The sequence below is a fragment of the Neopelma chrysocephalum genome, unplaced genomic scaffold, assembly GCF_003984885.1.
Source record: "Neopelma chrysocephalum unplaced genomic scaffold, ASM398488v2 Primary Assembly neopelma1_252, whole genome shotgun sequence".
NCBI lineage: Eukaryota > Metazoa > Chordata > Aves > Passeriformes > Pipridae > Neopelma > Neopelma chrysocephalum.
The window spans coordinates 1,411,348-1,422,932 of record NW_020897914.1 but is presented as its reverse complement, the minus strand read 5'-3'; the positions used below and the strand labels follow the sequence as shown (position 1 = coordinate 1,422,932).

Sequence of the window (11,585 nt, the reverse complement as noted above, 5' to 3'; positions counted from 1 at the left end):
TTTTTTTCTTGTTTACATTGGTTTGTTGCAGGTTGTGTTGTTTATTTGTGGCATGGTCCTACTTAAGCCTTACAGGAAAGAAAAAAGAACCCTGTTAGCTGAGATGCTGTACAGCATTGTAGAAAATAAGGTGATTCATGGTCAGACAACTCCATCTTTGAGGTGTAAAATGTCTGAATTGGTTGGGGTGGGGGCAGGAGGGGACAGAGAGAACTGGTTTTGCAAGTCACCATCGAGATGCAGTTCTGTCATTTCAGCTGTACCCACAGTAACTGTTTTGGTTTGCTCTGTATTTGTATAATTTTTCTTGCAACACAGTGAAATTTTTGTAACATCATTACTGCTTCCAGTCCTTCACATCCTACTCCAGTGCTCACAGATCGTTGATTCAGCAGGTGACTAGAACTTCTCTGTATTTTCTATTCTTTGCACACTTGATGCCTGATTTTACCCCCCAAACTTCCTGAAAAGAGAAGGGGAACTGTATAGCATTATTCAAAAAAAAAAAAAAAGAGGTTTAATTCCAAGCTATTGCAGGCTCTATTTATCCTGAGGTCTGTAACAGTCTTCTAATTAGCAAGGTAAGCAAATGCTTCTGCTCATTGCTGTTGTGGTGACTGCAATCAGCTGCAGGCTGTGTGAGCATTGCTCATGCTTACTGATAAATGGTGTGTGTTTGCATCTCTGTGTGTATATGAGTAAATGATACAGAGCACCAGTAAGTTCATAGGAAGTAGCAATAGTCCAGGTGAAGTTTAATATCACAGTTTATACTTGTTTCTAATCTTAGCACTTGTTAAATAGAATTAATCTTGTAGAAAAAAAGAAGCAGAACTCTTTCTGCTGTAGTGATGTGTGTTTCCAGTGTGTGTTTCCAATGTCTCAAGGGGTTTGGATCAGTGAAGAACTTCAGTCTGCTCTTGTGATGAGACTTAAACCAAAAAAACCTCAGGTACAAGGAATTGGGTTAGTTTGTAAGAAATTTAATGTGGTGTCAGCAAAGAGGTTTAATACCTTTTAAATTTGTGGACTTGTTGACTCAGGAGCTGCCTTGGTGCTTGTTACCCAAGTGCTGATGTTGAGTCATTACTGAAGGAGCAGTTGGGGTAGGAGCTGTGCTCACTGGCTCTGGCTCTCTTTTCTCCTCCCCCTTTTCCCTTGGGACAGGACTTAAGGATGGAGGAACATTAAATAAGAATGCTTTGAACAGCACCCTTCTCAGCAGGCCTGCACCAGGAACAGGTAACCTGTAACCCTGAGTTGAAACATGGTGGGTGGCAGTGCTGGTGCAGTGACAGGGCAACATTTGCCTGCTGGTGACTGCAGGGAATCCTCCTGCACACTCCCAGCTCTGCAATATTTCAGCACATGTTTACAGAGTAGCTGGTGTGTTTTCCAGGTCTGTTGGCCTTGCCTACTGAAAGGTGACAGTGTCAGAAATCTGCTCTTAAAAGTTCCACATTTTCCTGAAGAAATTTATTGCAAAGCAGTGGCTTTTAGTATTGGAGCATTCTTTAAAAGACTAAATTCTCTTTTTAATGCACATGTGTATGTGTGTGGAAACACACACTTTTCTTCCGATTTTGAATTTCTAATGTGTCTCACAGAATCCAGGTTGTCTCTCCTCTGTCAATATTTGTGACTAGTTAATGATCAACCTCTTGACCTCATGGCTGTTCCTGGTGTACATCCAAATCTCTTTCCTGTCTTCCCCTAAAAAAAAAATAAAGAAAAACGTGAGTATAATTGCGTGGTTCTGTGTAAATTGAACTCATTCTGGATCCTGTGTTTTTGAAAAAATGCTGCAGGTAGCAGAGAGGAACATGCTGTTGAATCCTGGTAAATCCTTTAGCCTGGGAAGGTAATAAGAAGAAATGCAAACTTCTGTGCTGTACCTGTGACTGCTGGTATGTGGTGCTTGGTTCCTCCCTGGGGTCTGTGCATGGCCTTCCCTGAGCGAAGCATCAGCAGTTGCACAGGGGCTGGTTGTGCTCCCGCCTCGGCTTCAGCGAGACTGGGCTGGGAGTGGCCTCTGCTCCCTTTGGGCCGTGTGCTCCCATGCTCCCCATGGCTTTTCCGTGGCTTCTGTGGGCTTTGGATCAGCCCCTGCCCCACAGCTCAGCTCCTGCCTGTTGGGGTGTGCAGCATCAGTGTGGCTTGGGGAAACAGGGGACATGAGCTCAAAATTAACTGGGTAGAATTTGCTTTCTTTGTCTCTTCTTATCCTCTTGCTTCTACTTTTTCATCTTTTTTGCAGGCTGGTTTTGTGACAACATACTAATTTTATTATTCTTTTCCCTCAGAAAGGAATCAGGAGGTCAGTGTTCTGGATGCTCACTAACATGGAGAGCAGCTCCTCACTTGGGAGATTTCTCCTGCTGATGTGCTTCATTGACAGCAGCTGCCTGTTTTCATATGAAGGTAGGTATTTCTTTTACTTTTTTAATTAAATTGTCTTTTTGTGGCAATGTTGGCATTTAAACAGAAACTGCATTCCTGTTCTGAACACAAAGTCCTGCGGGTTGAAGGAACACTTCCTGAAACGCACAAGAAAGAAATTAATATTCATATACATATTTCCAAGTGAAATCAGCCTTTCTTAGATTTCTGTTTAGCCCACTTTCCTTTGAAGAGTATTCTCCTTGTGACATGGAACCCGAGATCTGAATTGGTTTTGCATGGCAGAGGTTTCCAGTTTGGGAATCTAAAATGAGACACTTTCAACATGTGTTCTTGGACCTCGTGTTGATTGTACAACTACTACACAAGGTTTGGAAATGGCTTCAGAGAGCTGTGGGACAGGCAGGAGAGTGTACAGGATCTCAGGAGTCATCGTGGCTGTCCTTGCAGAGGAGGAAGAGCAGAGTATCTGCAAAGGCTCTGTGGGACACCTACTTAAAGGAGGTAAATCCTTTAAGGTGACCCAGAACACAAGGGGAGCTGAAGGGAAATTTTACTGGTGTAAGTGAAGGAAATGTTCTCTATTACCAGACAGCAGGATCTGTACAAAGCTTTTCTTCACTGAGTTTTTGTGGGCTGTTACTAATTGCCTGGAAATGAGGCAATGTAATATCATTCTAGAATTTCGGTCATTGCTGTAAATACTGATCCTGCAACTGCAAATAGATCTGTGTTTTCACAGTCCATCTCCAAAACTGGGTTCTTTGCCAGAAGGTTTGGCTTGTCCAGGGCACTAATCCCTAGCTGGGAAAAGCAGTGCTGTGTGGATTTCCATAGGCTTTTTTGGGATTACAGAGTGAGTTTTTGTCTCATAACACTTGGAGTAACAGCCTTTCCATCTGCCAGGTGGGCTTTGGCTATGGGGCTGCACTTTGGGATCAGTGCACCCACAAGGGGTGTGGGTGGAAAAACCCTGGCACCGTGCTGCAGATAGAGGTGCCTTAGCAGAGACGTGCTGTGGAGCAGAGGGGGTGTGTGGGGAGGACATTACTGACATAGTCCTTCTTTTGGCCATTCCTCCCTTAATTTACTGGCAGTAACAGCTTAAGGCATCGCAGGAGGAGGGCAAATACCTTAGTGAAGCAAAGTTGAGATGAGCTAAATGTAAGTACAAAACTGACACTAATATTTCTCTTAATGAAGGATTGGTGTCTGTTCTATTGTGGCCACAGCAGAACCTGGAGAACTCTGCGTCTCCATAACCAAATATCAAGCTAATAATTGTTGTGAATTGGGATGGTTAAGCAGAAAAACCTAACCAGCCTCCAGAGAAGAAGCTGCAATACTCAAGAGTCTTGTGGAATAAAAAATTTCTGCACAAACCTGCAAGTCTCAGTAGTGGCTCTTTTGACTCACTGAAAGCAAGCTTAGACTACTGATATGTTTTGCTGAAACACAGACTAATTTTATTTTCCTTTGGGCTGTTTGTGTAGATTCCCACTCCCCTCATTTATATTGTTTTTTCCACTGAAAGCCCCTCTGACTGTGACTGTGGCAGTGCCGCTGTGTTGCCTTCAGCACCAACTGTTCAGTTTTGGTCTTCTAGTGTTTGTGAGAAAAGACAAAGCCCACGAGGTGCTGCGAGTCCATAAACGTGCCAACCACTTCCTAGAAGAGATTCGTCCAGGGAACTTGGAGAGAGAATGCAATGAGGAAAAGTGTTCATTTGAGGAGGCCAAGGAGATCTTCCATTCGCAGGAGAAAACGGTGAGAAACTTGGTTTTAGGAGAAACAGAGGAAAGTCAATGGTGAGGTCTAAGTAATCCTGCCCAAGTCACCAAGTGTGGCTCTGGAGGTGTGTGTCTATGGATTCTGCAGCTTGGGTCACTTCAGGGTGATTCAGGGAGGGTCACCCAGGGCACCTGTGAGACTTCACTTTGCGAGTGCTCAGTTTGTTGTATAAATGTTAAACACAAATCCTTGGAAGTATCTAAAACCCATTTCTGAGAGCATCAGTCCAGCAATGTGATTGGGACATTTTCAGAGGTCACTTGCTTGTCCAGACCCTCCCAATCCAGAGGAGGAGTGTCTCATTCCCAGGGCCAACAGCATCTGGCTGGAAGCAGGGCTGGGGCCTTCTGGGGCCTTGTGCTGAGGCAGGAGTTGGAGCTGCAGAGTTAAACAGGTGCCTGCTCTCTCCTGGATCCAGCCCGAGGTGCCAGTGCCAGGAATGTCTCCGTAGCAGGCAGAGCAGCACAGCAGAAATGGCTCTTCAGAGCAAAGCAGCTGGTGCTGAGGCCTTGCAGTGACACCTTTTGGGGAGGGGGGGTGTGGTGATGGTGTCACTTGAAACTCCTGAGCTGGTGCCACAGACCTTTCAGTGGCTGGAGCATTTAAGGATCTGAGCTTTCAGGTTCATTTTGATTCCAGTACAGCCCAGTTTATGCACTCTGGGGCTGCTCCATGGTGCAAACAAAAGTAAATGGCACAGTGGTGATCAGGAGATCTGTTCTGAGACTGTGTTTATGGCTCTAATGAAAATGTCAGTTTACATGGACCCTAAAAAACCAGCTTTCTAAATTATGTCTTCAGTAATCAATATGACCATTTATTGCCTGTTCTCTTCATTTGTGATTTCCTCTTGCAGATGGAGTTTTGGTTCAATTACAAAGGTAGGTAAAAAAGGAGTTTTTAAAAAATGTATTTCTTGTGTCCCTCCTGGGTACAAAGAACTATGTGGCAATTGAAAGCCAGGCTTCTCTTAATCCCTGGAGTTACACTGTGCCTCGTTTCTTCTCCTTAGGTTTAAATCCATGTAGTACAAATCCCTGTAAAAATGGTGGAGTCTGCAAAATAAGACATTACAGTTACTTTTGCATCTGCCCCCCAGAATTCAGAGGACACAACTGTGAAATAGGTGAGTACAGGAATAGACACGCTGGCATTCATTGTGAAGGAAGGATGGCATGTGGCCATCTCCTGTCTGCTCCCAAGAAAGGCCCCTTTTCATCACTTTGGAGGGATAACAACTCTAGTGACTCCTGCCATAGATGCCTGCACTGCAGATTGTTCATGATGAGGCTCCTCTCTTTCATTAAGTCAATCAAACAAATTAGCCAAAGCTTATTGAAAGGGGAAAAGTCTGCTATATTTATGTTGTAATATATGAGTGATGGAAAAGGAAGGATAAAAACTACCTTCTCTTACCAGATTTTTCATCCTCTGAAACGCTGTATCCAGTTTGCAAACTGAGGCATGAAATAACAGCAAAAGCCAAACTGTGGAAACTAAATTTTTTTCCTCCAAGTGCTTTTGTTGACCTTTTCTTTGTACAGTGAAGCAACTAAATGTGACTATTTTTAATGTAACAATGAATAAAAATCTCACTCAATTGCAGGCAAGGTTGGACCCCCCCCCCAGTGCCCAGTGCTTTAAATCTGTCATAGAATCATAGAATCAGCTGGGTTGGAAGGGACCTCTGAGATCATCAAGTCCAACCCTTGATCCAACCCCGCTGTGGTTACTAGACCATGGCACTGATGCCACATCCAGTCTCCTTTTAAATATGTCCAGGGACGGAGAATCCTGGGCAGCCCATTCCAATGTCTGATATAAAAGACAAGATGTGCAGATGAATCAAAAACTGATGCATTTAGAAGTGTTTGCTCTTCCAGGCCTCTTCTTGCCCCTGCTCCACAGACAGAAGGGCCCAGCTGTGGCCTCAGGGCAAAGCTGGCAAACGGGAGAATGGTCAGAACAGAACAAACCAAACATGAGGTCTGGTTTGCTGCACACCCGTGTGCGTGCCTGGAACTGTAAGAGGTGGTTCCTTCTGTTTCCCTGAGCGATTCCAGCAGATGTTTTCCTACTTTGCCCCATGCAATAGTAGCTCCAGGAGCTGGGTGCTGTAACGGCGGGTGTTTCCCCGGCAGAGAGGTTGGAGTGCTGGTACAAGAACGGCGGGTGCTGGCAGTACTGCAGGGACAGCAGCGCCCTCCACGTGCAGTGTTCCTGCGCCAGGGATTACACCCTGCACGAGGACGGGAGGAGCTGCGTGCAGGCAGGTAAAGCACGGGCTGCTGGGGCCACCTCGGGAACAGAGGAGGTTCTTGCAGGCACTGACTTTCCCTCCGCTAGATGCAGAAGAGCTGCACATACTGTGGCTACTGCAGCTTGCACTTACTGTATGAAAAGATCTGTCTTATTTGTAATGTTTATTTTAAATGTTAAGGTTCCTCTCTGTCCTGTGTCTGTAGTCCGGTGCCCCTGTGAGCACATACTGGGTCAAGGAGCAAGCAGGACAGTTTGGAGTGGGCCTGTTCCTTCCAGCACAGGCTCAGATCAGCTAGACTGAGTCATGAGGCTGAAGTGCAGGGGTGGGAGGGGAGAGGATAGGACAGGGGGTGTTAGGCAGAAGGGGAGGACTGAGTCAGTATTCATTCCTCGGCAGGCTGCTCCTGGCTGATGGCTCAGAAAAGACACAGCCACACGCCCGTTTCTGGGCAATGAGTTCTGCACACTGAGCCAAGGGGGTGGCCAGGGGGGAGTTGGACATCACGAGGTCAGAGTTGTTCCAGGGGGGTCAAGTCCCATTCTTGGACAGGAAAAGTGCTGCTTTGTGTTTGAGTTCAACATGACACCAGCACACCCTAATCTCAGATCTTGGTTTTTGTCATTCCTCCCTCCAGCACCGTTTCCCTGTGGCCTGATCAAAGCCAGGCAGGCTCTGGAGGAACAGCGGCGGGAGCCAAAAAGGCTCCAGTGGGAGCACGGGGATGTGCCTGAGCTGAACAGGAGCACAGAGGGCACAGCTGGGCAGATGGAGCTGGAACACAGTGATGTTGGGGAAAAGGAGACCGTCAAGGATGCCTTTGGGCACGCTGGACAAACAGAGGTGGCAGGAGATGCTTCCAGCTGGAAGAAGACAGTGGTGGGCTCTGTGTCCCAGAAGCCCCCGGGGGACAGTGTTGCGGGACAGGAGCTGGATGGCCCTGAGAACCACAAGGCAGTGGAGGGAACTGGGAGAGGCCTGGCTGCATCGGGTGAGCCAAGCCAGGGCCCTGCATGGCAGAACAAGAGCACAGCACCTGCTGCCAGGCAGGAAGGAATGGGGGGAAACACCACAGGGCAAAACCAGCGAGGGGAGGACATGGGCAGGAACAGAACGGGGGCTGTTCAACACGGGAGTGATGGGCTGCATCAGAGCAGGGACGGGGGAGACGGTCTGGACGTGCCTCAGCCCACCCAGGCAAACACCAGCTCTACTTGGGAGCACTGGGACCCCAGGATAACAGGAGGAATGCTGTGTCATCGTGGACATTGCCCCTGGCAGGTAATACTTTACTTCCAGTCTGGCCAAACACCACACCTAAATGCTTGCTTTCTTTAACTTTATTGGGTCCTTCAGGAGCAGAGTTCATCAAGCCATTATGAAGATTTTCAGGTCCAGAGCAACGGAACCACGTGTATTTCTCAGCCTTCAGCTGGGCTTTTTGATGATACAGACCTTAGATGCCTTTGATTCTTCCCGTCCTACATATGTATGCTTTTGGATTAGAACATAATACCTTCTATCTTAATCCAGTCAGATCTCCTGTGCTGTTATTCAGGTTGTGTCTGCGTGTCCTTAGGGAAAAGCTGAGCATCTGCCTCCTTGTGGAAGGCTGGTAATAGTTTTCCTGAGGCAGGTTCTGTGGCCAGGTGAGATTCAGTAGGTTTGGGGCTTTTGTGTGTGTGTGTCCTTATTTGTTACTAATTTTCACTATATTGTCTCTCTTTGGTCAATGTCCTGTTACTGTTTGCAGAGAAATTCTGATCTCAAACCCTTCACATTACCCTCAGTCGATTTACTGCTGGCACACAAGTAGATTTCCCAATTCCACATCAGAAGGTATTTATAGGTGGAAAAATCACAGGCTGAACCTGGGTGGACCATGCATTGTGCACTTTGGCAAGCTGAAATGTCACTATTAGCCAGTTTTATGGGTTTCCATCAGCAGCTGCTTCCCTTTGGATCAGTAGACTGATTTTGGGTTGTTAGATGGGAATGTTGTTTGTTGTTCAGCCTTATACAGTTTCTTCTGGAAATGAAGTGTTACCACCAAGGTGGTTTTACATTGTCATTACATCAAGAAATTTTTAATTTAATGTTGAATTTAAAGTGTATCTATCTATCAATATAATTTTTAAAGGTTTTTGTAAACCCTTTGCATTCTAGGTCTTCATAACCTAAGACAGCATTTTTGGATAAGTGTTCTTTGCTACTTTTCAATGTTTATTTCTAGCACTACTGAACAGAATTAAAAGCATCAATAGTACACAGAATTAATAGTTGAGGACATGCTGAGGCATTGATGGAGCTTATAATTCTGAACAGACAAGACAGACATCAAACACTGAGCACCATGTTTTAACTTTTCCATTTGCTACTGTGTAGATCATTACAAATTTTATTACCTAATAAACTGCACCTTGTGTTTCTGTTCTCCACCACTCCCAAAACATTTGACGCCACACAAAAAATAAATCACAGTCATATTTGTTCCTTCAGGAGAACATCAGCCACTGCAGCTGTAAGTCTGCCTGAGCTTGTCGAGCTTAGTTCATGAAATACTCTGCTCCCTTATCACAGCAGTGCAGTGATTTTGTTACTGTTTTCACTGCCCCTTTGCTTGGTGGGCCAGTGCTCCTGCCAGACGTGTTCCTTACCTGGGTCAGAGCCCACAGTGAGTGCACATCCCTGGTCTCCCTTCCCGCAGGTGCTGATCCGGGACAGCCGGGGCGTGGGTTTCTGCGGCGGGAGCCTCCTGAGCAGCCGCTGGGTGGTCACAGCCGCGCACTGCCTGGACCTTGTGAGCCCCCACCACGTCACCGTGGGTGAGCACAGGGGGCGGGGGAGGCACAGCACAGCCAGCCCCACCTGCATTTAGGACCACTGCAGTTCCTTGGCAGCGTAGAGGTGCCAAAGGGCTCGGCTGGTCCCTTTTGTTTTCATGGAGAACCTGGGGAAACAAGGCAGAGATCTGTCTTCTTCTGTCATCAGTTTTGGCAAACTCACTGTGCACAGAGCCTGAGCACATCTTGGTGACCCCTCAGGAGGAAGAAGGGTTCCTGTAGGTGAATGTCTGCTCTCGAGGCCATTTTGGTTCTTAATCAGCCTTAAGGTTAATTACCTGCTGTGCTGCCTCTTCCTTATTGCCTGTAACTGGCTGGGAGCACAAAGCCCCTCTCCCCAGTTACAGCCACAGGAATTGGCCCCTTGAGGCAGGAATGCTGCAACAAACACAACCTTGTGCCACAGGGACCCTCCCGAAGAGGGATGTGCAGGAGGAGCGAACAGCACTGGGGAACTGACAGGACACAATTCTTCACCTTAGTCCCAGCTGCAGCTTAATGCTGATGTCATGTCCCTGAGAGGGAAAACACTGTCCCATGGAAGTGTAGGCACAACTCTGCTTACTAAAAAGGACTGACAGTGTTTATGGGAAAGCATCTCCGTTAGTATCTCATCATCCAGGCCCCAACTCTGCCAAAAGAACACCTGGAAAGTTTGGTTTGCAGGATCACAGCCGTCCTTGTTACATGCAGGATTTGGTTTGGGATGTGCCTTCTCAGGACAAAATATCAAAGCATTAACTCCCGTCCTTCCTGTTTCCCAGTGACGATACCACAGAGGCTGTTTACAGTTTGCTTAACGTTTTAACTTGTCCTGGCTGCAGGAGACTTTGACAAATACCAGAGAGAGTTCAAGGAGCAGAAGATCGCTGTGGAACGGAGCTGGACGCACCCACACTACGATTCCAACGACTACAACGGTGACATCGCGCTGCTCTACCTGAGCAATGCCGTTGTTTTCAACGAGTTCGCGATTCCCATCTGCCTGCCCAGCCCCGGCCTGGCCGCGCTGCTCTCCGAGGAGGGGCGGCTGGGGGTGGTGAGCGGCTGGGGAGCCACCCACGCCCGCGGCTCCCCCCTGCGCTTCCTCATGAAGGTGCGGCTGCCCCTGGTGAGCCTGGAGCGCTGCCAGCGGGCCATGGACAGGCTGGTCACCGACAACATGCTCTGCGCGGGGCACGGCACCGCGGCCGCCGACGCCTGCAAGGGGGACAGTGGGGGGCCCTTCATCGCCTCCCACCGCAACACCTGGTTCCTCCTGGGCATCGTCAGCTGGGGCGAGGGCTGTGCCCAGCAAGGGAAATACGGGGTGTACACCAGGGTAGCCAACTACATCCCCTGGATTAAAGAGGTGGTTGAAAGTGTAGCAGATTCAGAAAACTTTTCCATTAACTTTTCTTAATGCCAACTATAGGAGCAGGAATAATTCTACTGTTACTGTGTTTCAGTCTACAACACCGTGCCTGTTCTTGTCTGTAATGGTTTAAAATCAAGCTTCTTAGCCTCAAGGAAATTTTGAGAGGGTTAAATTGCTTATTCAAGTATTGCCAAGTAAAATACTTGTGTATAATAAAGAACTATTTGCAAGTAACAGAGGAGAAAACAACTTTTCTTAATGTAAATTCTTAGCAGGAAGATTTTTTTAAGTGAAAGCAAAAGCTTTACATTTCTCAGGCCTACCTGCATGTCACAGACAGGCACACTCAGTTCTCTGTATGAATTCAGTGCTTAGCAAAGCAAATGCAGTTTGGGTAGTGGTGTCTGGCTCTAGTTGTGAGACAGACAGTGCTGAACGCAGCAGTGAGGGAGCTCTGAAGTTCTGGAACCAAGGACATCAGTTTACTAAATTACAGATGTTTTCTGATACAAAAAAGTCTATATGGAACTGGGCATAAACCGAGCAGGAATCCACCCAGCTCCAGGAAGATTAAAGGATTGTGCAGTAAAATTCTCAACAGGTGATCCATGTCAAGTTTTGATTTTGTGACTTTTCCTAAAATTGACTATGAAGTTTTAATTACAACCCCCCAGCACACTCCATTGTTACCATTCCACAAGAAACAGGACCATTCTGTTTGCCTCAGAGAACACATGGTGTTGAGCTATTATGATGAATTTTGATAGGAAGAATTTGAATTAGGCCTTGCACAAGACCACCAAGCCCCCTACCTCAAGGAAACATCTCCTAGGATTTAAAAGTAACCCCTAGCCCCCAGTGACTAGAAGACTAGACTGAAGCAGCAGAACTACAAAAAAAAACTGGAAGAAAGAAGAATCTATTGGACCTTCAG

At 46.9% G+C, this 11,585-nt stretch overlaps 1 protein-coding gene across 4 annotated transcripts; it reads left to right on the top strand.

The window, feature by feature from the left end:
• The first annotated feature begins 87 nt into the window (after positions 1-87).
• On the top strand, positions 88-10,885 carry LOC113977610 (coagulation factor IX-like). Of its 4 annotated transcripts, none has more exons than XM_027703896.1 (9): positions 88-1,736; positions 2,304-2,421; positions 4,007-4,167; positions 5,048-5,072; positions 5,204-5,317; positions 6,333-6,464; positions 7,089-7,732; positions 9,159-9,276; positions 10,119-10,885. In XM_027703896.1, exons 1-9 carry the CDS (start codon positions 1,650-1,652, stop codon positions 10,694-10,696), a joined length of 1,977 nt encoding a protein of 658 aa, XP_027559697.1. In that variant the 5' UTR covers positions 88-1,649; the 3' UTR covers positions 10,697-10,885. The 4 variants fall into 4 exon arrangements, with proteins under 4 accessions (XP_027559697.1, XP_027559699.1, XP_027559698.1 ...); XM_027703898.1 differs by lacking the exon at positions 88-1,736 and adding an exon at positions 1,743-1,861; XM_027703897.1 differs by lacking the exon at positions 88-1,736 and adding an exon at positions 1,743-1,907.
• Positions 10,886-11,585: the final 700 nt, after the last annotated feature.

Excerpts from the sequence above, each read along its gene's own strand:
- LOC113977610 (XM_027703895.1), top strand. The coding sequence starts at position 1,943 with ATGGCCTTCCCTGAGCGAAGCATCAGCAGTTGCACAGGGGCTGGTTGT. Across the intron at positions 5,073-5,203 it reads GTTTTGGTTCAATTACAAAG|GTTTAAATCCATGTAGTACA; the intron begins GTAGGTAAAAAA and ends TCTTCTCCTTAG. Across the intron at positions 6,465-7,088 it reads GAGGAGCTGCGTGCAGGCAG|CACCGTTTCCCTGTGGCCTG; the intron begins GTAAAGCACGGG and ends TCCTCCCTCCAG.